This window comes from Rosa rugosa, chromosome 7 (assembly GCF_958449725.1).
Source record: "Rosa rugosa chromosome 7, drRosRugo1.1, whole genome shotgun sequence".
Lineage (NCBI taxonomy): Eukaryota > Viridiplantae > Streptophyta > Magnoliopsida > Rosales > Rosaceae > Rosa > Rosa rugosa.
The window spans coordinates 25982499-26006904 of NC_084826.1; the positions used below are offsets into that span (position 1 = coordinate 25982499).

At 36.9% G+C, this 24406-nt stretch overlaps 2 protein-coding genes across 6 annotated transcripts; both read right to left on the reverse strand.

Moving 5' to 3' along the window:
* Positions 1-5169: 5169 nt before the first annotated feature.
* Positions 5170-15032, reverse strand: LOC133722066 (folylpolyglutamate synthase). Of its 5 annotated transcripts, XM_062148875.1 has the most exons (17): positions 14827-15029; positions 14504-14552; positions 14221-14386; positions 13683-13894; positions 13515-13580; positions 12982-13091; positions 12410-12470; positions 11467-11550; positions 9148-9204; positions 8896-8956; positions 8635-8681; positions 8409-8486; positions 7301-7795; positions 7051-7129; positions 6491-6646; positions 5858-6054; positions 5170-5395 (listed from the first exon to the last, which is right to left on the reverse strand). In XM_062148875.1, exons 3-17 carry the CDS (start codon positions 14369-14371, stop codon positions 5336-5338), a joined length of 1914 nt encoding a protein of 637 aa, XP_062004859.1. In that variant the 5' UTR covers positions 14372-14386; positions 14504-14552; positions 14827-15029; the 3' UTR covers positions 5170-5335. The 5 variants fall into 5 exon arrangements, 4 of the variants coding, with proteins under 4 accessions (XP_062004859.1, XP_062004860.1, XP_062004861.1 ...); XR_009852451.1 differs by lacking the exon at positions 14504-14552 and having other exon boundaries at positions 5858-6074; positions 14827-15030; XM_062148876.1 differs by lacking the exon at positions 14504-14552 and having other exon boundaries at positions 14829-15029.
* Positions 15033-17416: 2384 nt separating this feature from the next.
* On the reverse strand, positions 17417-24331 carry LOC133722161 (uncharacterized). The gene is made up of 13 exons (XM_062148983.1): positions 24161-24331; positions 23977-24078; positions 23823-23873; positions 23685-23752; positions 23479-23576; positions 23278-23329; positions 23002-23094; positions 22471-22581; positions 21474-22112; positions 20171-20280; positions 19985-20043; positions 18786-18973; positions 17417-17797 (listed from the first exon to the last, which is right to left on the reverse strand). The coding sequence occupies exons 1-13, from the start codon at positions 24201-24203 to the stop codon at positions 17612-17614; spliced, it is 1800 nt and encodes a 599-aa protein (XP_062004967.1). The 5' UTR covers positions 24204-24331; the 3' UTR covers positions 17417-17611.
* Between the last annotated feature and the right edge of the window lie 75 nt (positions 24332-24406).

Genomic DNA, 24406 nt, shown 5'->3' on the forward strand with positions numbered 1-24406 from the left:
TGGTGACAGGTCACAGATAGTGACCAAGGCATGAAATAGGGAATCACGCAGTTGGCCGGGTAAGTGGGTACGATCAGCTAGGGTGCTAGTCTGTCTGCCATGGTACTTCATGGATCTAAGTAGGTTACTTATGACTCCTGGGTACGTACTTTGTCCAGGTTGGACTAAGAATCATATTCTATTTGTTAGGTTAACGATAGGTATGATTGATGTGCTTATGTATTTTGTCCAGGTTGGACCGAATTGATGTGTTTTGTCCAGGTTGGGCTGATTTGATGTGTTTTATCCAGGTTGGATTGATTAATCATTTTTGAATTGTTAGGTTAACGATTTATATGATTTTGTCACGGTGTGACTTTTGTGATTTCCTTTTTGGGAAAAGAGTATTATTTTGGGAAGCATGATATGTTTTCCTTATTCTCGAGTCGAAAGATGTTCCTCGTGTTTGGCGTGAGTTGTGCGGGCTTTTATCCCGTGATTTGGTGTGAGTTGTTTTGAGTTACTCATACGGGCTTGCAAAAGCTTACCGGGTTTGTTGTGTGACAACCCGGTGCACTATTCAAACGGTGTAGGGGTTAATCTTGCAGGTCAGGGAAATCGTGGCTGAAGCTGAGGTATCTTGTTGGCAGCAGAACTGGTAGGAAGCAAATTTGATTGGCTTTGCCATTGTTATGACTTCCGCTTTGTAGTGAACTCTGAGGAGTATTTACGTTTTATTTTGTGATGGCAATTTAATTCGTAAGCTTATGTAATATATAACTCTGTTGAGCGAGTGTATATTAACTTGGATTGGTTCAGGGCATCAGTATGTACTTGTTTTAAGGGAAAGATGTTCCAGGTATTTGTATTGATGACTGAACGTTCACGCATATATAATTATGGGGTTATATATATCGATTTTTATTTGTGTAAAAATCAGGGGCGTGACACCACCATAGCCAGGATCACCTCGAACATAGACAACTATCGTCGTAGCCTCACTGTCGCTGTTAAGCAAGGAGAAATTAGCCTCAGTATACCAACATCAATACCAATCAAGTAAATATATCACGTCTCTGCCGCAGCTAAGAGCACTAGCCACCACATCAAGCCTAATTGTAGAGAAAGCATAAGCAATCCAAGCCTTCAATGTGTATCCTTGAGCATAGTAGCACCAATAGCCAAAAATCTTCAAAACCCCGCTGATGTCCAACTGTTAACGGAAAAACAAGATTGCGGGAGTGAAGTGGGAGAGTAGAGAAGGTAGACAAGATTGACCTGATGATGGAGGATAGCCTGAAAGAGCATCAATGGGTTTGTTGATTTCGAGAGAAATCAAGCCTAGAAACAACACCAAGAGTTGTGCCGCGCTGGAGAGGGAATAAGAACCCTATCTAGGGTTCATGAGCCTTTTGAATCTAGTTTATTTGAAATATAATAATATAGTTTTATACTTAACAAAAACTAAATAAAACTTTTAGACAATTTAGCTAAAGAAAATGACTTTTATAGTTGGAGATGCTCTTAATGATTTGAATTATTGATTTTACTACATTTGGGCAACATAGCGTACAAACATTTTATGCTTGTCCCACTCACATTGGGGTTAGCTCAGGTGAAGGAGGATGAAGATGTTGAGGATTGGAAAGTCCACGTTAGGTAAATGACAAATAAAAATACAACCTTCTAATGGGTGGTTTACCACTAATTGTATTGAGTTATTTTGAATAAAACCTAAAACCTGATAGGTAGTTAAGTTGAATTATTGATATTACTACATTTGGGCAACATAATGTACATGCATTTTATGCTTGTCCCACTCACATTGGGGTTAGCTCAGGTGAAGGAGGATAAAGATGTTGAGGATTGGAAACTCCACGTTAGGTAAATGACAAATAAAAATACAACCTTCTAATGGGTGGTTTACTACTAATTATATTGAGTTATTTTGAATCAAACCTAAAACCTGATAAATAGTTAAGTTGAATTATTGATATTACTACATTTGGGCAACATAATGCATGTACAAGCATTTTATGCTTGTCCCACTCACATTGGGGTTAGCTCAGGTGAAGGAGGATGAAGATGTTGAGGATTGGAAAGTGCACGTTAGGTAAATGAAAAATAAGGTATTTTTCTAATGGGTGGTAGTTAAGTAGTTAAGTTGGGACAATATCAATGTAATTGAATAAAACCTGATAAGTAGTTAAGTTTGGACCATATCAATATAACAATAAATCACGGACTATGTTTATCACTGTCTATCAATCAGGAGCAGTAGGTTAAAATTAGGCTAGGTAAAAGGTTCAAGAGTTTTTTTATTGGGACCTCCATATTTTCTCATTTGACCTCTGATGCTCTTTACACAATTACACCTTCTATTTGCTTTTTGAAAAGTAAAATTTACTATTTAAACCTTTTTCAAATACCTAACTTAACCTTGCTTATAAATAGAATGTTCCAAACATTAAAGATGAGTTTTAATGCTTCCATAATTGTTTGTTTTTATTATTATTTTTTTCTCTATTTTATGTACCTCATGATTAATTATTTACATATTAATTTCGCCAGAACATGCAGAGGTTTTGGCATGTAAGATGGCAATTGAGTTTGCCTTGGCTCAGAATTTGTTACCTGCTGTATTAGAAATTGATTATGAGATGGTGCAACAACAACTATCTAGCTCTGAAGGGTCTAACACTTCCTTTCTGGGTCGTATCTATGAGGATCTGACCTCCATATTGGCTTCAACTCCCAATTTGCAGATCACTCACACTAGAAGAGATGCCAACAAGGTCACACACCTAATGGCTGCGCACGCTAGTTCTCTAGTACAGGAATGTTTTTATTTTTCTCCTCCTTCATTCTTTGTTAACGTTAGTGATCCGTGGGGATCTCTAGTTAGCTATAAATAAAGAAAGAGACAGAGAGAGAGAGATTTGACACAAGATGTATAGTGGTTCGCCTCCGCATGAGCGGGAGACTACGTCCACTTGAAAGCTTATACTAGTGTGTCGAGCCTTGCGGCCTAACAAGATTACAAAGTATGTAATGGGATGGATGAATGTGGAAAAATGTGTTGAGTTGTGGGAGGAGGCATTCCTTTTATAGATGAAGGAATGCTTCTCTTTTACTTGTTCTTCGATGTGGGACAAGCAAAGTTACTATTCTAGTCTATTTAACATGCAGAAAGCTATGTTATGGAGGCATGTTGGCAAGGGCGGGAAGGTGGCTTCCCGGTGGCGGATTTGCGACTTCCGGATACCGCCGCGTAGCCTGAACATAGGGCTACACGATGTATGTCTCGGTTGGGCCTTGCCATGTCTTGTGGATGTCCCAAAGTGGGTGTTACTTATGCTTGGTGACGTAGTAAATACTCCATATTATTGGAGGTATGTACAAGTCCCCGAAGTCCCCGAGTAAGAGTAGCTTCTTGGTTGGGGAGTTCAAATCATGAAGTCATCAAGCATAAGTAACCGGGCGGCACAGAGCCCCTACAAGTCCCCGAACTCCGTAAGCAAGAAGGGACTCGTTTAATCCTGCACAATGAGACAAAAAAAACACGCATATGTAGAATGCTTGTTGTATTGGTTACCGTTCGTATTAATGGAATGCGAAAAAGAAGGGACTCGTTTTTTTTTTTTTTTTTTTTTTGAAGGTTCAGCGTTGACCGCTGATCACCAACGTTGACCAGATGTTGACTGGCCCTGATGGGCGTTGACTGACTCCGCCGGGCGTTGACCGCCCCATATGTTGGTGTTTCTGCAAGTTTTGACCACTCTGTGGGCGTTGACCACGTGTTGACCGGCGTTGACCAGCCATGTTGGGCGTTGACCGGACGCTGACGGGCCAAAGCTCGTGGTAGGTGAAGCCTTTGTGTGCCGGCTTCCCACAGACGGCGCCAATGTTAACGTTAGTGATCCGTGGGGATCTCTAGTTAGCTATAAATAAATAAAGAGACAGAGAGAGAGAGATTTGACACAAGATGTATAGTGGTTCGCCTCCGCATGAGCGGGAGACTACGTCCACTTGAAAGCTTATACTAGTGTGTCGAGCCTTGCGGCCTAACAAGATTACAAAGTATGTAATGAGATGGATGAATGTGGAAAAATGTGTTGAGTTGTGGGAGGAGGCATTCCTTTTATAGATGAAGGAATGCTTCTCTTTTACTTGTTCTTCGATGTGGGACAAGTAAAGTTACTATTCTAGTCTATTTAACATGCAGAAAGCTATGTTATGGAGGCATGTTGGCAAGGGCGGGAAGGTGGCTTCCCGGTGGCGGATTTGCGACTTCTGGATACCGCCGCGTAGCCTGAACATAGGGCTACACGATGTATGTCTCGGTTGGGCCTTGCCATGTCTTGTGGATGTCCCAAAGTGGGTGTTACTTATGCTTGGTGACGTAGTAAATACTCCATATTATTGGAGGTATGTACATTCTTATTAGCTGCTATTGCAGCTGACTGTTATCATATGTAACTTTCCAATTTTTCAATAAGGCTGACCTCTTCTACCTCAAAAAAAAAAAAAAAAAAAATTACATATTTTTTTAGTTTAATTTAACTGCTACCTTTTTTATTTTTTATTTTTTACAAATATAATGAATAGACTTAGATTTAGGTCATAATAGGATTTATTTTGTTCTCTTTCACCAATATGCGTTCAACATGTATATCATACATCCTTATGTCTCATGATCATAAATTCTTAATCATAGTAATTAAAACTAAATATATATGAATGCTTTAATGAGTATAGTGAAATTGGAAAATGAAAATAGATAAGGAAAATAATAAAAAATGCAATATAATATAGTAAGCTATATATGTCATTTAATAATTCATAATAGAGTGAGGTCAAGTGAGCAGATTTAGCGGTCCCAATAGAAACACTCGCAATGTTCAATCCCCTTCATGTTACCCGAGAAAACTAAACATTAAATGGCTGTCCAATTCACAAGATTATAGGCTCTTTCCATCTTTTTTTTTTTTTTTTTTCCTATAAACCAAATGCATGACAAATACTGAGAAGACCGCACAATAACCGTATTATAATAATAACACAATCCGGCAAATTCATGAAGGTATTGAGGATGGAAGCCGGCAATACTGAACAAATCTTTTTCTTTTTTTTCTTTCTTCCTTTTTCTAATATTACAAGAAAAGAAATATGACACATAGGCATACTGGGTTGAAGTGAATGATGAGCCTTGCTCCTTCAACAACGTGGGTAAAACCGTAAACGAATCAAGTCAAACAAAGTTCAAGAATGTTTTGATAAAGACATATTGACAGTGTAGTTGTATTTTTTTTTTTTTTTTTTTTTTGGACAAGGACAGTGTAGTTGTATGTATGTATCACTTCCTCAACAGCTTCAGTACATCCCCGACCAAATGCAGTGACCCAGTTACAAGAACCTGTAGATCCATGGTAAGCATTTAGATGTTATTCTTATTGTGATTTGTGAATGTATACAAAGGATTAGGACCACTCCAGCTAAACATAATTTTAGGCGGAAAATTAATCATAGGATATCATGATATAAATAAGAAATTTGTCAAAAGCATGAATATCACATCCAGAAAACTTCTCCAGTATATACCATTTACTAAAGTCTTGACAAAAAATTAACAAATCAGAAAGGAATATGGGTAGAAAACATGCTTATATTCATTTCTTGGAAATTCATATTAGGACGTAAGAGTGGGAAGACCAAATAACGGTGAAGGAAGAAACTAACGCACTTAGATTATGCATCATTCAGTGTTCAAATTCTTCTAATTCTAAATCCAATGAATCGTATGCTGATATATATCATGTAAGATAGTAAAGCTTGAGGAACTTAATGAAAGAAACAAATTCTATTGAAGTAATTTTACCTGGATTCTAACAGCAGGATTTGCTTTCACACAATCTCTGAGCCAATTTATTGCTAAAGGCAGTGAAGGGATTACTGCACTGCAAGTAAAATGATTGCCTACAGGACTGCAATTAGAAGCATCCTCATAAAGGAACTCATGAGGTAGAATTGCTGCAGCATCCATCTTTGATTCCTTGTCAATAACATCATCCACTTCTGCATGTGAACAAGAAACACTGCATTCAATAGATTGGTAATCAACAGATGACCAAGGTATTATTCTCCAATGCATGCATACAGAAAGAGAAACTTGGTCAGGACTCAGGATGGTTCAGTAACCTCTGAGTTAATAACAACAGGACCACATAAGACAGTTTTATGGCACTTATTTTACCAAATTATAAGACCAGGCAAAAAGTTACTCATGATGGCATCATTTATTTCATTGTAAAGTATCAAAGGAGAAACAGCCATCTTTAATGGTCATGACTCAAGACTCTGTGTCTGCAAGTGTATAATATAAAAAAAAAAAAAAAGTATAAACATGTGTAGTAATATGCTTTGTTAATTAATTCCCGGCATCTTAATAAACAAACAACAAGGTAAATAACCAATTAACATGAAATTCAAACTTTTAAGGAAATGTATATACCCTTCCCATGGATCAACTTCTCCCAAAGTCTCTGGAGGTCGAATTGCCAAGCCAGGTCCCTACTAAAGGAATCTGCAGGAATGGCTGAGGCAGCAGAAGTAACTTTGTTATGAGTTGACATACCTGGGACAAAAAGGGCCTTCGAGAAATGACTACCTGAGAAAGATTATAACCAATCCTGAAAGCATCAGTATCAAAGTCTCAAAATCATATACACATATGAACTAGCCAACTCTAAAACACCAGACACCAGCATCAAGTCTTTGTTGTATTATGTTGTTATAGTTTAATAGGGTTTAGGATAATGGTATCATATGCAAGATCCGAAAGTAGACCAGCAATTGCTTCTTTCTTTTTGACAGATAACCAATTGCCAGCTACCACTGCCCTAACCCAAAACCCCATCAATGTTCACTAGTCGGCACAATATTAGGAAGAGTAGCAGTTAAACACCAATATATCAGAACTTCTTAAAGAAAATAACTAGTTAATAAACATTGAGTAAAGAAATATGAAGAGGAAGAGGGTTGTCTAATTAATTACGTTTGAATCAGCAGTACCTGAAGAAGCACATGTACTTACAAGCCGTGGAAGCAATACTTGAGGGTCTCTAACCTCCATGCAATTGAATAAAAGAATCTACAAGGTATAATCATTATAAAGGGAGTAAGGGACCAATTATTAGATCAATCATAATCTAACTGTAGATGAGAATCCATAAGTGGATTATTGATTGATATAGCTATCCATGTTGTCAAATTCCAGATATTTACCGCTAGAAGTACAAATTGCTGTTTGTATTGATCTTACCTGCTTTGATATTGTTGTAGACTCCACCATTTCCTCTGTTCCATGCTGGACGTGACCATTACTCCAAACCTGCTCCCTATCTTTAACTCTAGAACAAGACGATGTTTTCTCGTTTGCCTTGATGGCAGTAGAAAACCATCTACCACAAACCTCCATGCTCTCAGGACTATGAGCTCCATCCAAATAGAAAACCAGATCTCCACTAGAACATTCAGACACTTTTGATGAACTGAAAGACTTCGAGGAAGTATCATAAACAATTTCAGCTCTCCCAGAAAGATACGCTGTTGAAAGGCCTCTACAAAATGCCTCTGGTAATTTATCTTCCAATATATCTTGCCTTCCAAATAGTTTTTCCCAATTTCCTGTTCTTTGAAGCCAACATTTAGAAAGGGAAACAGCAAGACCAGCATTAATGAACTGGTGGTCACCAGCCAAGCTGAGTTTCCCATCCATCTGTTTACAGTCAAGTGGTGCCACTACCTCCAATGGAACCTATGATCGGTGAAGACAGATGAAATCATGATGCAGCTAACAAACGAAATGTTCTTCTTTGTGGGAGCATGGGTATGCATTGGACTATAGTTATTAATTTATAAATGATCACCCCTATTAGAACTCTCAAAGACGACAAGCAAACTTCTGGTTACCGGAGATTCATTTCAAATTCATGATAAGGACGGAAATATCCACTAAGAACTGCATTTTTGCTGCTATGAATTTTTGATTTCCATGTTAAAACACTCTTATATTGTGAATGAGATCACATGAAAGCTGTCCCATCAGTTAAATCAAATTTGATTCACATGAAAACTGCAGTGAGAAAACATTCTGATACCAGATTTGTTGCTGAACTTAATCCAATTGAAGTATAAAATGAAAAATAATAATAATAATAACCAACAGAAAAACTTATAAACTTCAATGCAAAAATGGGGCCCTTGTCCATAAGAACTGGCCACCAGAAAGGCTTTTATATAATCTCTGATCAGACGAACATAGTGGATTAAGCCTCAATCATAAAATGGCCATTTTTGTTTTGTTTTACCCATGAAAAAGGTTAGTACAGCAAATATGACCTCTGCATAATGGATGAAAGATGGTTTACCATAAGTCTACGAGCCACCTCCTGGATAACATCCATTGCTTCAGAAAGTTGGGGTGCCACGAACGCAGGAACATGAGGCTTCAGGAGCAGGGAAGACATCAACCCAATTCAGAAAATATCAAAACTGCCAATTTGAATCCGAAACAGAAGTGTTGCAAACTTGCAATAAATAACTAATAATCAAAGTAAATCATATCCATTTACTTCGAGTTGCTTATGTTTACACCTTCAATATTCCAGCTTTGTGGAAAGCTATCTGCCCAAGAGTATTTCCTGCATGAATCATAACACTAGAATTTAGCATCCATATATCTGATCACCATTTTAGTGCTAAAATAGAGGGAACAGAAAAGTAAAAGCTGGAGCTGATAACTACATGGGAAACGGATGACAATAATATAACTTGCAATACTTCAGTATAAAATTACAAATATCTACAAGAAAACAAAGCCAAAAAGAAACTAGTTGGTGAGTCAAATGGACGCACCCAATGCCTCCATGTGGTCCATTCCCAAAGAAGTAATGCCACAAACAATAGGTTCTTTGATCTGCATGATTACCAGTAACTTCGTAACTACTACAATCTTTCCTCTTAATATTTACATCCCCTTTAGCAAAAATTAAGAGAATGCTGAAGTTCTACTCTTTGTTAATATGATCTTGGGTTTCTAAAGCAGCATAAAACAGTTTTGACATTTGAATTCACTTAAAATAATTTATATAATTTCATAAAGCATACCACATTTGTTGAATCTCTTTTTCCCCCAAGACCAACTTCAACAATCACAACGTCAACCTATAAAATGATAATATTATTAGTCTTAATATATGAATATATCAGAGATTGGAGGAAGAAATAAAAATAAATAATGAAGGTCAAGGAGCACCAAATACAAATTGCAATAGATTGTTAATTTACCACCAATTCCATAAGCTTAACAGGGAAAAAATAGATCCAACAAGTTATATCAAGCATGTGACCAACAAAAAAAAAAAAAAATATCAAGCTGAAGAGAATGCATACACTTCCTCTCGTTTATGTATGCCTAATAATTACGAATGAGATGAGAATCACACAAGCAGGAGTAGAGAAATTAGTCAATTATCAGATGTATTGTTACCGCGTTTCAAAAACAGCACCCTTTAATACTATGGGCCTGTTTGGAATTGCTTTTCGGATACCCAAAACCAACTTTGGATTAATAACAAACTTTAATTAAAAATAATAATAAAAAATTGCAAAAAAAAAAAATATATATATATATATATATATATATATATATATATATATATATAAAGAGTTTGTCTTGGGTGAGAGTGCTTCCTCCATACAAGTGTTTTTCCCCAATTTGAAAACCACTTTTAGGCATTTTCAGAAGCAATCCCAAACAGTCCCTAGGTCATGTAATTATTGATCTCAAAATCTTTTGCTAACAAGAATTAATGGAACAGTGTGTATCAAACTGACCTTACCACACACTAAAACAGATATTTGACAAAGAATATGAATTGGGCTACTACAGACATATAGTTAAACTGCTTGAAGACCACAGGGAAGGGAGAAATGTAGGACGATTGGGAGATTAGGAAAACTAGCTCATAAGCAGGCAGCAGAACATTTCCTGACATCAATAATGTTCTCTTGATCAGTTACTGACCAAAAGAAACCCTGGTCAATATTGTCAACATATCCATTTAGTGCAGATTCAGGGGTAGAAAGAAATATGTTTTAGTTTGAGTTAATTTTAATTTCCCTTCCACCCTTGGATCGAGATCCAACAGTTATTGAACAAGGTTTCTAATGCAGCAGCCGCAACTTGGTTAAAAAGAAATATCCTCTTTGGAAGCCTAAGACTAAGCCCAGCCTATTTTGGTCCAAATAAAGTCTACTTGGTAGTTTAAGGGTCTTGCAAGAGTCATTTTTCAATTTTATGAAGAGTATTTATGAGTCTAGTGCTTTTAGGAGTCCATTTAAGTGTTAGGGTGAGTATTCAAGGGTCTTGTTATTAATAAGTCTTTAATTGAGTCGTTTGGTTTTCTAAGAGTCTATGGATTATGTATTTTAAGCCTATAAATATGGTTACCTATTGTGAATCCCAAATCAGATTTGGAATGATATAAACTCAAATTTTATTGAAAGGCTTGGTGCCTGAGTTCTCTTCCCTAACCTCCCTTGTTCTATTTTCCCCTTCTACAGCTAAAACCCTCTCTGCTTTCTTAATCTCTCGTCATTCCCCAATGCACCATAATCAGATTCTCACCAACTGTTGCTCTGCCCTGCATCAGTTTCCCTGACCAGAAGAACACCACTGACTCTTCTAACAGAATATCTAGGACAGTAATAACATTGACAGTAAAACAGAAAATTCTACGAAGAGCTGATGCAGGAACCAAGTTTAAATTGTAATAAATATAATCATCCAAGTACCAAGCACTATATACTTAAAGAGTTTTTCTACTAATTTATGTTTTAATATCAAATTGCACATGTATTTCAGGTTCCTTTGTTTCTCATCTAGTCAATATTTAAGGTGTCACCAGTACTGTCTTTTAAAAGTTTCTAGTGTATTACTTTGGTCATCTGAAAATGATTCAGGTACCAATAACTCTATAAAGGAGGCTATCAGTTCAGTTAGAGTGATTCCAAGACCACTATAGTGTGCTGCTGGAATTTTCAATTTTCTTCAGATTGATTTGAATACACCTCTTTAGATGTCAACAGTGGCCATAGTGATTCCAAGTATCACTATGTGCTTTTGTCTTACTGTTGTCCTACATCAAAAGCCAAGCACCATCTAGCAGGCACAGACGACCTGATTATCAGACTCTGGAGATTTTGTAATCTTTTCTTAGGAAATAAAAAGGAAAAAATCCAAGAGAAAGAAATTCATTATACCATTGGATGACTATTATGGAATAAAAAATTAAGGGAGAGGAGGAATAGACCTAAGGACTATTCTATGTGCGGATCCATGGAAGTGTGAATTGATTTGTTAGGAAAGAAAACAGATAATTAACCAAAACACAATGCGGACAAAATCGTTGCAGCATGACTTACCTGTTCACAAATAAAAACTTTGAAAGCCAACAAAATGAGGAACTGAAAAAATGGAGGCATTGGCAAGTCTTCCGTAATCTTTTCCTGCAAATTCAAGCTTCAAATCACAAATTGACATCTACAAGTAGATAAACGATCACTGCATGAGTTTCTATGTAGTATGATGTGAAGCGGTAAAAAAAGTAAAAGACCATGTAATGCATATTCAACCTATTAAAAACCAAGCTGACACATCAGTTTGATGATTCTAAATCCTCCCAATTTGAAATACAATAACCCTGACCTGTATAAATTATAAAACTTTATTATTTATACTAATGCTGCAATTGAAACAGCACAGCATTTTCTTGGGACATTTTCTCCATCAAGTTGAAATGCACACCAAAGCTCTCAGTGTAGTGAACAAACTTCACATGCGATGCCAGACCCCGTAAGGAACCAGCAACATCCAAATAATGGTGATATTTTCTTTTTGAGATGAAAGAAACTACCCAAAAGAATATCACCAGAGATTCACATCTTGAGATTCAATGAATATGAACAGTTCTACCCAAAGTGATGCCTATATGATGACTACCAGGAACAGTTTTTAATCTTTTCAAATGGTAATAATAAAACTGAATCCACCAAAAACAAACAAAAAAACAAAATTTGAATGAACCTCACCGAAGTATTACACTCGAATAGAAACTCATTTACAGTATGGAACAATAATTCTTACTATAAGCTACATGAAATATGGAACAACCATACCAAACACTAATGAAGGTACTCAGGAACCATGCTGGGGTAGAGCCTTGAACAAAAAGTTAAAAACCTCTATACAATTTCGAACAACTATATCTTAAAGGTAAATTAGAATAGTATTATTTCTCTTTTTCATTTTTTTTTCTTTTTTGGTCTGAAATTTCTGAATGGTAACATAGAGAAGCAAAAGAGATACCTCTAGTTGATACCAACAATTCCAAAAGTACTGCAGAAACTTATCTTCACTTATCTCCAACCTACACATGCAGTATAAAGTGAGACTCAGACCTAAAAATTAGAGATTGACATGTTATTAGCGAATTATGATAAACGTCCAATTGGTTTTGTTTCACAAACATTATATTTGAACCTTCCAAATAGGTATAATTTAAGACTAATTCCTGATGTTGCCCCTATTTCAAAGATTCAATAAGAAAATGCATTCCAGTATAATAATTAATGAGACTCTTTTCCACAAGGGGTTATGCCAAAACAAATGAGGTACAAATAGACTATCTACTCATGGAAAATTTAGGTGCTCTTGCTCTTCAAATTTGGGAAACTCTAAGGACTGGAGGCTTGCTACCACCAATTAGTTTAGAACACCAATTCTTATTGAGAGAAAGAGATAGTGATAGAGAGAGAGAGAGAGAGAGAGAGAGAGAGAGAGAGAGAGACTGAGATTTGTGTGTGTGTGTGTGTGTGTGTATCAAATGTTTACAAGCAAAAGATAATCCATATAGCTGAGTTGTGTGTTAAAATACTAACCCATTTATACGAAATCTTTCTCTCACATCAATCAGGTGAGGAGAAGTGAACAGTCCTGTCCGAAAACCACACTGCCGTAAAATAGCTTCACAGAATGTGCATGTTGAACCCTTGTATGCAAATCCGCAAAACCAAAACAGAATGTGAGAGAGAGAGAGAGAGAGAAGCAGGTACTAAACTAGAAAAACATTTTCCATTTTAATCATGTCAGACACCTTGAATCCTTTTAAAGCAACTATACATGTACAGAATTGCATAATTCAATTGCATTAAAAATACAAACACATATGCACGGATCTAATAAGGACGTTTTCAAATTATAGCATTAGATATAGAGATGCATTGCTGACTCTGTGTGTTGGCTGTTCATATCTGATCTAACAGGTAAGAAACATGTCCTTGTTTGAGGACCTTATTAGTAAATGGCATTATGATGGTTTGATATCATAATATATTTCAAAGAATAGTGATAAGTGTCTGAAAGTCTAAGTCTGATTTATCAAGCGTATATAGTTTATGGTAAGAAGAAACACCTTTCCCTTGGTTCCAGCTACATGAATAATTCTGAGTCCTCCTATGTCTTTCTCCAAGTCTAGTATCTGTAAGAACAATCATCCAGCATTTCAACCTCAGAACAGTAAATCAAATTGTTAACTAACTACTCAGAGCATGCTGTGCTAATCGATTTGTCAGCATCATACCTTGAGATACATAGTCATCCTCTCCAATTTTTCATATTTACCACCAACAGATGATCCGTCTCCACGTTTTTTACTTATAATGAGAGAGGAAAGTGCTTCCATGGCAGATTCATATGACGATGTAAGATGTATGTCCTCTGAGTGCTCTTTGACAACCACATTGCTTTGCATTTGTTCCATAACTTGAGATGACATCGTTCTGAATCTATAACCTACACATTAAGCCACTCAAGAAGTTCTCAAACTTTGTTCAGATAAGACACGGGTACTTTTTATTTAAAGACTCAAACGAAGTATAACACAGAGGACTAGATGTCCACGGAATTTGCTAGAGTATAGGAAAGACGTTCAGAAAGTCAAGGTTAAACCCTTCCATCCTACACAATGATGACTTCTTCAACCTCCAGGGTTTAACCCATAGTTGGGTATAACTCAGACAATCAGAATTTATTGAGAAGTAGTCTCCAAATTAAGGAGTCTATATGACTAACTTATGAAAAGCATCAATAAGAGAATACATAGAAGATAAGAAACTTACTAGGTCTGTTAAGATGACTTGTGCTTGTAAAAGCTGGCACACGACTTGAGCTCAATGTCCTATCAGTAAACAAATGGGCAGTTGGGAAATGATGGAACCTTGAAACTCTAAGTATCTCACACTTGAGGTGAGTAGTTGCATGAGCAAGCATCAGGGATGATCAACCCTACAAAACAAACAATGACTTTAAAATTACGAGACACAATGTGGAATGCCAATTAACAACTGAGAATCAGCCATGATGTAAAAGCCCAACTGGATGAGCTCAAAGCAAGAACATTACTGAAAGCAAATATGAATTTCTCTTTGACTATGACCTCAAACTCATGCCCCTGTTTCAATGTGTTAAAAAAGTGTTACATATTGTCCTGAACCCATCAGCCACATTTAAATAAAGGAACCTCAAGTTGCAACAGAACAAGATAACTGGGTTTCCTTGTTTCCAAGTCTTGTCACCAACTCAACCAAAGCATCAAGTAAAAGCAGATACACGACCAGAAAACAAAGTAGAAGCAAACAGAGGTGAAAAAGATGCCCAACATCATTAGAAATATTCGGGCAGAAGCCACAAATAAGAGAGAGAGAGAGAGAGAGAGAGAGACTAACAGAGAGAGAGCGCGCGCGGGCATGGAGGAGTTGTAACGGAGGGAGATTAGGAGCCGCATCTCATGGAGTGTGATGCTTACTGATTTTAATCAGTCTATCCAGTCCATCAATTTTGACCGTTAAGTGTTGATGAAATCCCAAGTTTAGTCTATCCAGTCCATCAATTAGATTTAATCAGTCTAGGGTTTTGGTTTCGTTTTGGGACTCAGTTGCCATTATTTAATCCCAAGCCACCGCACATCATCAAAAGAGGCCTTTTTGAGCCTCGTCAAATTGACGTATTGAACTAGACTGATCAAATTGATAAGAATAAGGGTGTTGCTGAAGAAATTAAAACATAAATGACTGACATTTTTTTTTAATCGAAAGAGGTCAGTCAATTTTATAATTCAGCAAGCAGTACCAGAAACGACACACCCCAGTGGGGCCGTCAGAAAGAGTCGTCCTCCTTTAGGACATACAAAGAACCTATTCTAAACAAATAGAAACCCCGCATTCCTGGGTACACCCACCTTTTAAGAAGTCTACGCACCTTTATTCTAACAAAAACCTAGATGCTCAGAAGCAGGTAAATAAAAGTTTCAACCGAACTTCTGGTTTTTGTGATCTCTCCCCACTCAAAGAAGGAAAAAAGTAGTCATAACTTCTTTCAAAACAGAAGGAAGAATGACTAGAATTAAAACACAAAATAAAATAATAAAAGCCCAAAATAGCCCAGTCCAGCCCAAAGTCCACAGTGGAGCCCAACAGTTCAACCTTCCAGAAACCCTAGCAGTCAACTGGAACCCCTCGCAGCCGCCGCCGAAGTTTCTATTGCCCAAAACGAGCCCGGCATCGTCGTCCTCCCCTGCCATGCCGATCGCTGTCAAAACCACCACCAGGGACGCCGCCCTCACAAATGAAACCTCCAGCCACCAAGGTATCGACTTCAGAGAAGCCAGAACCACTGGTATCTGCCAACACGCATCCACCACCGTCAGGGCTCCACCCCTCGCCGGAAGTCCATTTTGGTAGCACCTCAGTAATCCTTGTAATTCCAGGCCGCCAGTCCTCAGCCCTAATAAAACCACTGCCGTGCGCATCATTCCCCATGGAGACACCGCCAACCAAAAAGGACGACAACGCCGCATCACTCTGACGATCAAGAACCCAAAATTGGCCATCACAACCACCAGAAGCGACCACCACAGGACCAGAGACCATAGCCATAACAGATATGCACATCAGCATGACCACGGGAAGATATCGGAACTAGATTCCGAACGGTTCAGAAGCATGATAACAGAGAGGACCTCCGTCTCCATCCTTCCCACGCTGACCGGAGAGAGAGATTAAGCAAACTACCCCGGCCAGAATTTTCACACCGCTGCAGAGAAACCCTAGCGGAGCCATTGGGTAAAGAAACATGAGATCAAAATATTATAAGTTACATAAATGACTGACATATTTTTGTTGTAAAGTTCAAGGTAATTAACTGAATTTAGTCCATAAATTTAATTTGAATTCAATGATTTTCAAATAAGGAAATGGTTATTGTAAAGTAAACTAGGTCCTTTTGAAGAAAATAAAATAAAAGCATATAGTATGCTAAACTAAAATTGAAGCTCCAAAAGTTCACCAATTATAATAATACACAAAAATATCAGACAAGACATTTTAGTTGTTGATAATCAAACTTGATGTAGGAGGAGTGATACACTTTTTTAATAATCAAGCTATGTCTAATCCACTTGAAGTAGTCTCGTGAGTGTTCAAATTAGAACGACTTAATTTTTAAAACATAAAATTCAATCATGTCATCTAAAACATAAACCAAAAGCACTAATTCATGTTAATTTGCTCCCAAATGACCTTGAAAATGATGAAGACCCAGGGCTAATGGCCATCAACCGACAAAACTCATGTTTTTCATTTCATCTATACTATTATTAAAAGAAGAGACTTTGTTAGCCAAAACTGAAATTTTTGACAGATTTAGCCCTGAAAGATTAAAAAACTTTGAGAATAAATTAAGTCATAATGGTAAATATGACAATTATAAAGTAGATTTTTACTAAGAAAATTAAAAAGAAATTATCCCACAATCCCCACTTTTCTCTATCCTAGTATCTCACTATTTTCTCTCTACAATAACTGTTTTGTTTTATTTTTATTTTTTAAATAAAAAACCATTACACATGCAGATCATGTATGAAGAAGACGATCCTAAATGTCAATTTTATTCTTACATTTACAGAAAAATTAATAGAAGTACCAAAATGTTAAACGGAGTCTAGGTTCAAGTATCAAATTGTCCCCTTTTGAAGACTAGGTACCAAATTGTCCAATTGGTCATACCTCAAGTACCATAAAAAGAATTCACCAAAAAAAAATAATGGACAAGAAATTGAAATTCTATATATACTGCACAATCCATTTTGTCCCTATCCTACAAAAATATAAATTCATCTTTTGACTTCTTCATCATAAAATTTAGCACAAAATTGTATACAGATTATCTGATCATGCGAGTATAATATTGTTACTCATAAGATTGCTTGTTTTAGCTTTCATGGATGAGGCTTATTTATTTGATTAGAAAAAGGGCCTCGGCTATAATATTTTCGAGATGATTTATGTGTAACGGATAGTACCCGGGGGTTTTGGCACATCGTCCCCTCTTCTGTAAATTTTTTCCAAAAAATAAGACCTCTATGTAAAAGAACTAAAACAACAGAAGACTTCAAAGGAACTTCACAATTATATAATTCACCATTTACCATCTGCACCGAGCTATCAATTCCGTTCAAAGGGACTCTACAAACTGGGGGGCCTCTAAGTCTAGCTCCTGTCTCATGATACAGTTCATAAGCCAATCACTGCTAAAAGTGCCTATCCCCTTCTTTACAGCCAACACTACTTCCATGTCTTCTTCGCATGCCACAAATATTGTTCGTGAAGCTTCATTTACTTTTTCCAGTCCACCAATTATCTGCAATTGATCCAACCAAACTTTGAAACAAAATAAATAAATAAATAAAATAAAGACATCAATCAGAAATAAGACATTGACACAACAACACTTGAGCATGGAATTATGCAAGAAATGGCTATATAAAGTGCTTCATCACAATTGAGAGAGAGAATATTGTAAAGAGGCAGTAACATCCCAAAGGCAATATATTCCTCACGAAAAAGTTAAAGGAAGTTTGAGATTAACAACAAAATATTCCTGATTAAAACCATTACCATAGAGGTCCCATTTCATTCAACAGAAACTAAATCCTGATACATGGGAGAACCATGATCGTACCAAGTGAATTATGTAGTAAAAATTTGTCTCTCCCAAAATGGGGCAAACAGACATTCAAATATTGATTCTCCCCTGTTTCTGATCGTATGCCCATTACAGATAAAGAGAGAGGACAAAGAAGAGCAATACCAGATGTTATAATCTCCGGAATCCACAACCATGATAACCAGTAAGGTTCAAGCACAGTGAACCTAAGTACAATGGAGATGCAAAAATATGCAACCCGTAGAGTTGCAATACTACATCATGGTCAAGTTAGTGCACCTACACACCTGGGAGATTATATTGCATCTTGACATACTGTATAACTTGGATTTTCATAATTTTGTTGCTTACTATTTCTAGAAATTGAACAAGGTAGATATCAAAATTGAAGCACAGGACAGGAAGTAGTTGGCAGAAATTCCATGAAAGAGTCATTCTATGATTGGAATTTAGTGAAGTTTCTGAAACAAGTCCATTCAATTTGGTAGATTTCATTCTCTTGTTTTATTTTTTTATTTTGGTTCGAGTAGATTTGATTTTTCAGTTTGAGTAGATTTCATTTTCTGAAAAATCATTTTCTAGGGATAACATTCAAAATACAGAGTGATTACACCAGACCATTAATCTTCACACTGCAACCAAGGCATGCTTAACCAACATTCAGATTCAGCAAGGAACTTACATTTCCACCAGCAGACCTGACAATGGTAGATAACATCTTTGCAGGGGGTTGAACATGAGCTGCTATGTATACATTATAGCCTTTAAGCAAGCCTTGAGGACTTGCTTTTGCTCTGAGAACTGCAGCTTTCAGCTCAGCTCCATATTTAAGAACATATTCTTCATCATGTAATATGTAAGATGATTCGTCTGCAAATGAGAACATTGTATAAAAATATATGTAAGCACATTTCATGGTATGCCATCAACAGAAGTAAACACGGACCGGAATTCCAGTACTGTGATTCATGATTGAAGCTGAAGTCCATGGAAAGAGCTATTAAACAGCATCATTTGTTCTGTCTCTGCCAATTTGTGGTGGGAAATGGGGAAGGCAAGAGTTTTTTGGAAGAGAGGTGGTGGACTGGGGAAACAAGTATTTACATATATTATAACAATATGAATCTTCTCCCCTGCTAGGATGGACTAAGTAATGAGTAGAAATTCAAGTATAAGAGGAATCTGTGAGACCTGGAAGTTGGAAATTGTATGCCCTAAGTCTCAGTTAGAGGAGATTGTACTGGTCTCATCTAGACCAGACAAGAGAAGGTGGATGGAGGAATCGGGGAAATTTTCTTGCATCTTTTTCAAGGCTGTTGATGGAGAATTCCTTCTCTTCCTCACTTCACTCCTTTTATGTAATATGGAAAAACCTATACTTAGTCTCTCGACTCTCCTGGTCAATGGTGTCTAATATGCAAACTTGGGTTTTATTATCTGTTCTAAGGACTTTGCCTGGTTGCTTATATCTTTAAAGAAGGTTAGGGAGTCTAACTTGACCACTGACTGCTCTTCTGATACTGTAGCTTTATGGTGTTGAAATATGTGCTGCGAATGCTGTCTTCTGGGTCATTTGGATGGAGAGGAACAAAAGAAGTTTTAAAGAAAGGGGAGAAGCCGGACTTCTTGCATGGATGGGGTCTGATTGTGGGCTTCAGTTATTTCAGAACTTAAGCTGTAGTTCAATTTCATAGGGTTTGGTTTTGTTGCAGGTGCTGTTATGTTAGTTTTGTTAGCTTAATTTGTTTTTCAGGTGCATTTTATATCTCAGTGGATTTCTTGTCCACTACTGCTCTTCATTCCTTTTTAATGAATTTCAGATACCAAAGAATGTTCAATACGTTTTGTTTATGAATTCCCAAATAAAGAAATTAGACTCACCAACGTATGTTCCTTGACGAAAGCTTTCTTTCAACCAAAAGGGAGAAACGATCCAAGCTCTGAACAGCAAAAAAATAAGGAAATCACATTTAAATAGCAAAGAAACTGACCATCATGTTGCACTAGCAATGACAAGGAGAAAAAAAAAAACACATTTAAACAGCACAACTGAATTTGACTACTGACCCTGAACAAAGAGCAGTACAGAAATTCAGAGTTGTTCTCACTTTCCCGGTAACAACATGTGTACTTGTACTCCCATTACATGTAATAGCCCCACCAAGGTCCTCAATTACCTACACATTCACCAAGTATAAAAATAAACAAAATCATATAATTAAATGTTGTTGAGCAGAAAATAACCATATATAGTCCCTAACTATTGGACCTGAACCCATGAAGTCCTTATCAAAAAAAAAAAAGTAATAGTACAGCCTCCTTTGGAAATGACCATAAAACTCCTCTTTCCTGATATTAATTTGGATAATAGGAGACCCTAAAAGAATTTCGAACTGAACTACATTGAATTCGAGCCATCTGGGTCTGTCTATAACAATCAGTGTCTGTCTATAACCTAAGCAAGATGAATTCAAGTTATTGGTATAGATCATATTAAAAGAACGCTGTATATAAAGGTTTAAACTGATACAGTATTATAGACAAAACTGTCATACGCATTTTCGTCATCTGACCCATGAATGTTATCATGAGAAACAAGCAGAACACTACAATTCAGTTTTGAAAGAAACATACATGTTCAGATGAGTCGTGAAGGCACACAAACAGACACATGTACAAGCATGCACAACAAATCGCACTATTTTTCTTTTGCAATTTTGTAACTCCAAATTAACTGCACTTGCTAACTTGCTCGTGTTCCAGGATTTGAGCTAGTTCATTTTACGTCAGGCTTTTATCAGGGTTCATTGAAAATTGTAACATCACTACGTTCAAGCTCAGCCCGTGATCAGGTCATGCACAATTCAAGGCTAATTTTGTTAGCTTAAGTTTTTTCTGTTGACATGATTTAGTGCTATTTTCTAGAATATAATACCAGGAAAGTGGATGCATGAGTATTCTATACCCGCACCTATGTACTCTATTCATTTGTAATGCCATATGATGACGGTCCTGTTCTTTTCTAAATTCAACAGGATCCACTGACTAAGGAAGAAAACATTACTTTATCATCTATTAAATGCCCCAATGTCAAAATAAAGAAAACATTTCCATTTAAAAGCCTCAGATAGTCAGATTAGTCACACCAAGCTTCCGGTAGGTTGTATTTAAGGAGACAAGCATGAATGAACAAACAGTCAAACACAAACACACATATGATAAGGATCATGTTGCGGTGGTACCAAACAGCATAATATCTTTAGAAATTGTGATCTTTAATCTAGCAATGGAAACTGCTAAAATAAGGAATAATGACAATTGATATCAACCTGTGATCTCTGACAAATATAAATAATAAAATGTTGTATACCTTTGTAATATTTGCTTTCTTTGCATCATCTGCAATATTCATCAACATGATTTTGAAGGATTCTCTCTGTGACTGAAACTCCTTCTGGACTGAAGTTTCTAGTGTTATATTAGCTGGTCCACATTCTTCAGCAATCTTTTCCTTGCAACTAATAGCGCACTCTCTAGGGGGATCTGCCAGTAAAGATTTATCTTTGGAAGAAACAAAGGAGCATCGTTGTAAACAAAACTCACTTCCATCAGTGGAGTTAGACTCAAACTGACAGCAATGACTTCCTTTTACTTTTTTTGACTTCAGTGATGATATTGAAGATTTCCAGACCTTTCTCTTTGCAACTTTGCCTTGTTTGGAAGAACAGTGGTTTATATCACCATTGTCTTCAATATTGGATAATTTTGCACTGCTGACCAACTTGCTGGAGTCCTCTCTGGTGAGAGCATCAGATGACAAATTCCCTGTAGGCTTAAAAGAAGCGCCCAACTCCAAAGAGTCTAGAGTATTTGCTGAAGCCTGCTGCTTAAGATGTAAAACCATGAGGGTTGAACCACCTGGAAAGCATAATGCTCTACGAATATCAGCTTTAATAGGTGGCCTGCAGCGTCTACCCTTAGTATCTACCTCTGCTATTGATACGAAACCCTACATTTGAAATCAATTTCCACAAATGAACAAGACATTTTAACAATTATGTAAGAGTAAGCAAAAAGAAAAGAAGAACAATAGGGTACTAAATTGCCCCAAAAATGTGTGAACTGTCAGGTGTTTCAGGTTAGGAAGTTTCCTTCTTTCTACAATTTTTGAATTTATGAGTTTTTTTTTTTTTTGTCTGTGTGGGAGAGAAACAGTTACTTTGCATCTTCATCTAAAAGAGCAAAAAAGTAAAATCAATGTCCAAACCGTTGGAGAGAAGATATACCAAATAACGCTCGGCAAAATCAACAAGAAAATACAACTACAACATCCGACTCTGATCCTGAGAACAAAAAACGTGAACTACCTGTTTGAGCCAAAACCCTTCAGATTCCTTGTCTCCCCAACAAAATATTGTGCATATACCAACACTTTGAAGTCTCTTTTTCAATTCCAGGAACAAAGAGCTACCAAATCCCTGAAATTACTTCTGTACATGAGTTAACTAGTAAAAAACTAAATGAGATTTCTAAATAAAAATTCATAGCATTCCAAGGAAGAGTAATTAAAACAATAGGGGCCTGGGGAGAACACAAGTCCTAAAGGTAATACGCAAAACCTATAACACAGAACTCAAAAAGTTCAGCATAGTGCAATTAAAATGGAGAAGGAAATTTCTTGCTGATTTCGAAGTTCAGTTTGATCTCAGATTGCATGAACTGTTAAGGAAAATTTTCATTAAGTGGTAGTATTCAAAACTAGAAGTGGTCATTGGGTGTAACTGTGTTGCCATTTTTACAAATGCAAGCACATTGTCAGAGATACAACAGCCCTACATGAAACAAGACTATAATCACAAGCAACCAAATAAGAGATGACAAACGCATAGAGGAAAGACCTTGTGTTGGTACATTGAACTGACAGCAGCAATAGGTATCTCAGCGTACTGTGTGTCAGCGGGAACTATTTGATAAGTGATAGCAGCTATAACCTGCAAAAGAGAAGAGCAGAAGAAAGGAAAAAATAAAAAATAAACTCATTAATGTTTCATTACCATACGTTAATTGTATTAAAACCACAAGATAAATCTAATATATAAGCAGAGTTCAAGTTGCACATAATTGTGTGGCGATATAAAGTAAATACCAGAACAAAAGGATCACAGAAACCGTACCTTTTGCGAATGACGCAAAGAATGAGACTGCAAAAGCAAAGTGCAGTATTTCCTGCAAAAATAGCCATAGATAATGAAAAGCAAACCGGATTACTACATGTATACAAAGCATCAATGCAGTTCATGTCTTGGGATGTGGAGATGAGACATACAAACAATAAAGTCAAGCCAAGGAAAGGATCACAAGTTATCATTCTATACCCATTTGTAACGCATCTTTCAAGGAACATTGATTGTTTTCCAGTATTGGCAGCGAAATTCATTGCAGGAAGTTCCCTAATGTACATCTTTAGTACTTCCTACACGAACAAATCCACTCAAGTTATTCCTTGGCAGAAATATAAAATTGTTGGGTCAAAAGTGGGCAACTATAACAAGCGCGCAGACAAAGAATCGGAGAGAATTACCTGGAGATAGGATTTGCTACAGCTACTGGCATCTTTAGGATTAACAAGCACGAACGAAAGATCACCTCCTAAACACATTGGGCAGAGATTAATTATCAAATTTTCAATGCAAAACACGTTAGTGTAATTCACATCTACCTTGAGATTTGAAATGCCCAGAAATGCTATTTGTTTCGGTTTGTTTTTTCACTGCATGCAATAACAACAGCCCAATCAAGGCAGAGCATGAAAAGTTAGATTGGAATTCAAATATGGAAATGAAAGAATTGTGAAATGTGGGAAAGGTTGGTACATGAGATAGTGATTTTGGATGTTTTGGAGAGGGAGATTTGGAGGGAGTCCGGCTCTGATCGGCAACTGAAGCCGGTAGCTTCCACTGTCACCTCGCAATTGCCTGTGAATTACAAACACGATTACGATTAGGGTTTTCAATTTCAATCCTAAACCCTGGGTGGGCTGGGTGTGAAGAAATTTACCGATTGAGATCGGAGAGGACGATGCGGTCTTCCTTGGCGCCATACCAAACGAGGCTTCAGAACTCAGAAGCACTGCTTAAATAAGCGGAAAGAGAGCAGGAATCAATTTCCCGCTTTTTTGTTCCCCCGCGCCCGCCTTTGTGCTTTTGAAAACTTTGGTTTTGGTGGAAGAAAAAAATCCAAACAAAGGCCCATTCTAACTTTTTTTATCAAGTTATATATCGAAATTATCACATTCGTACCCAA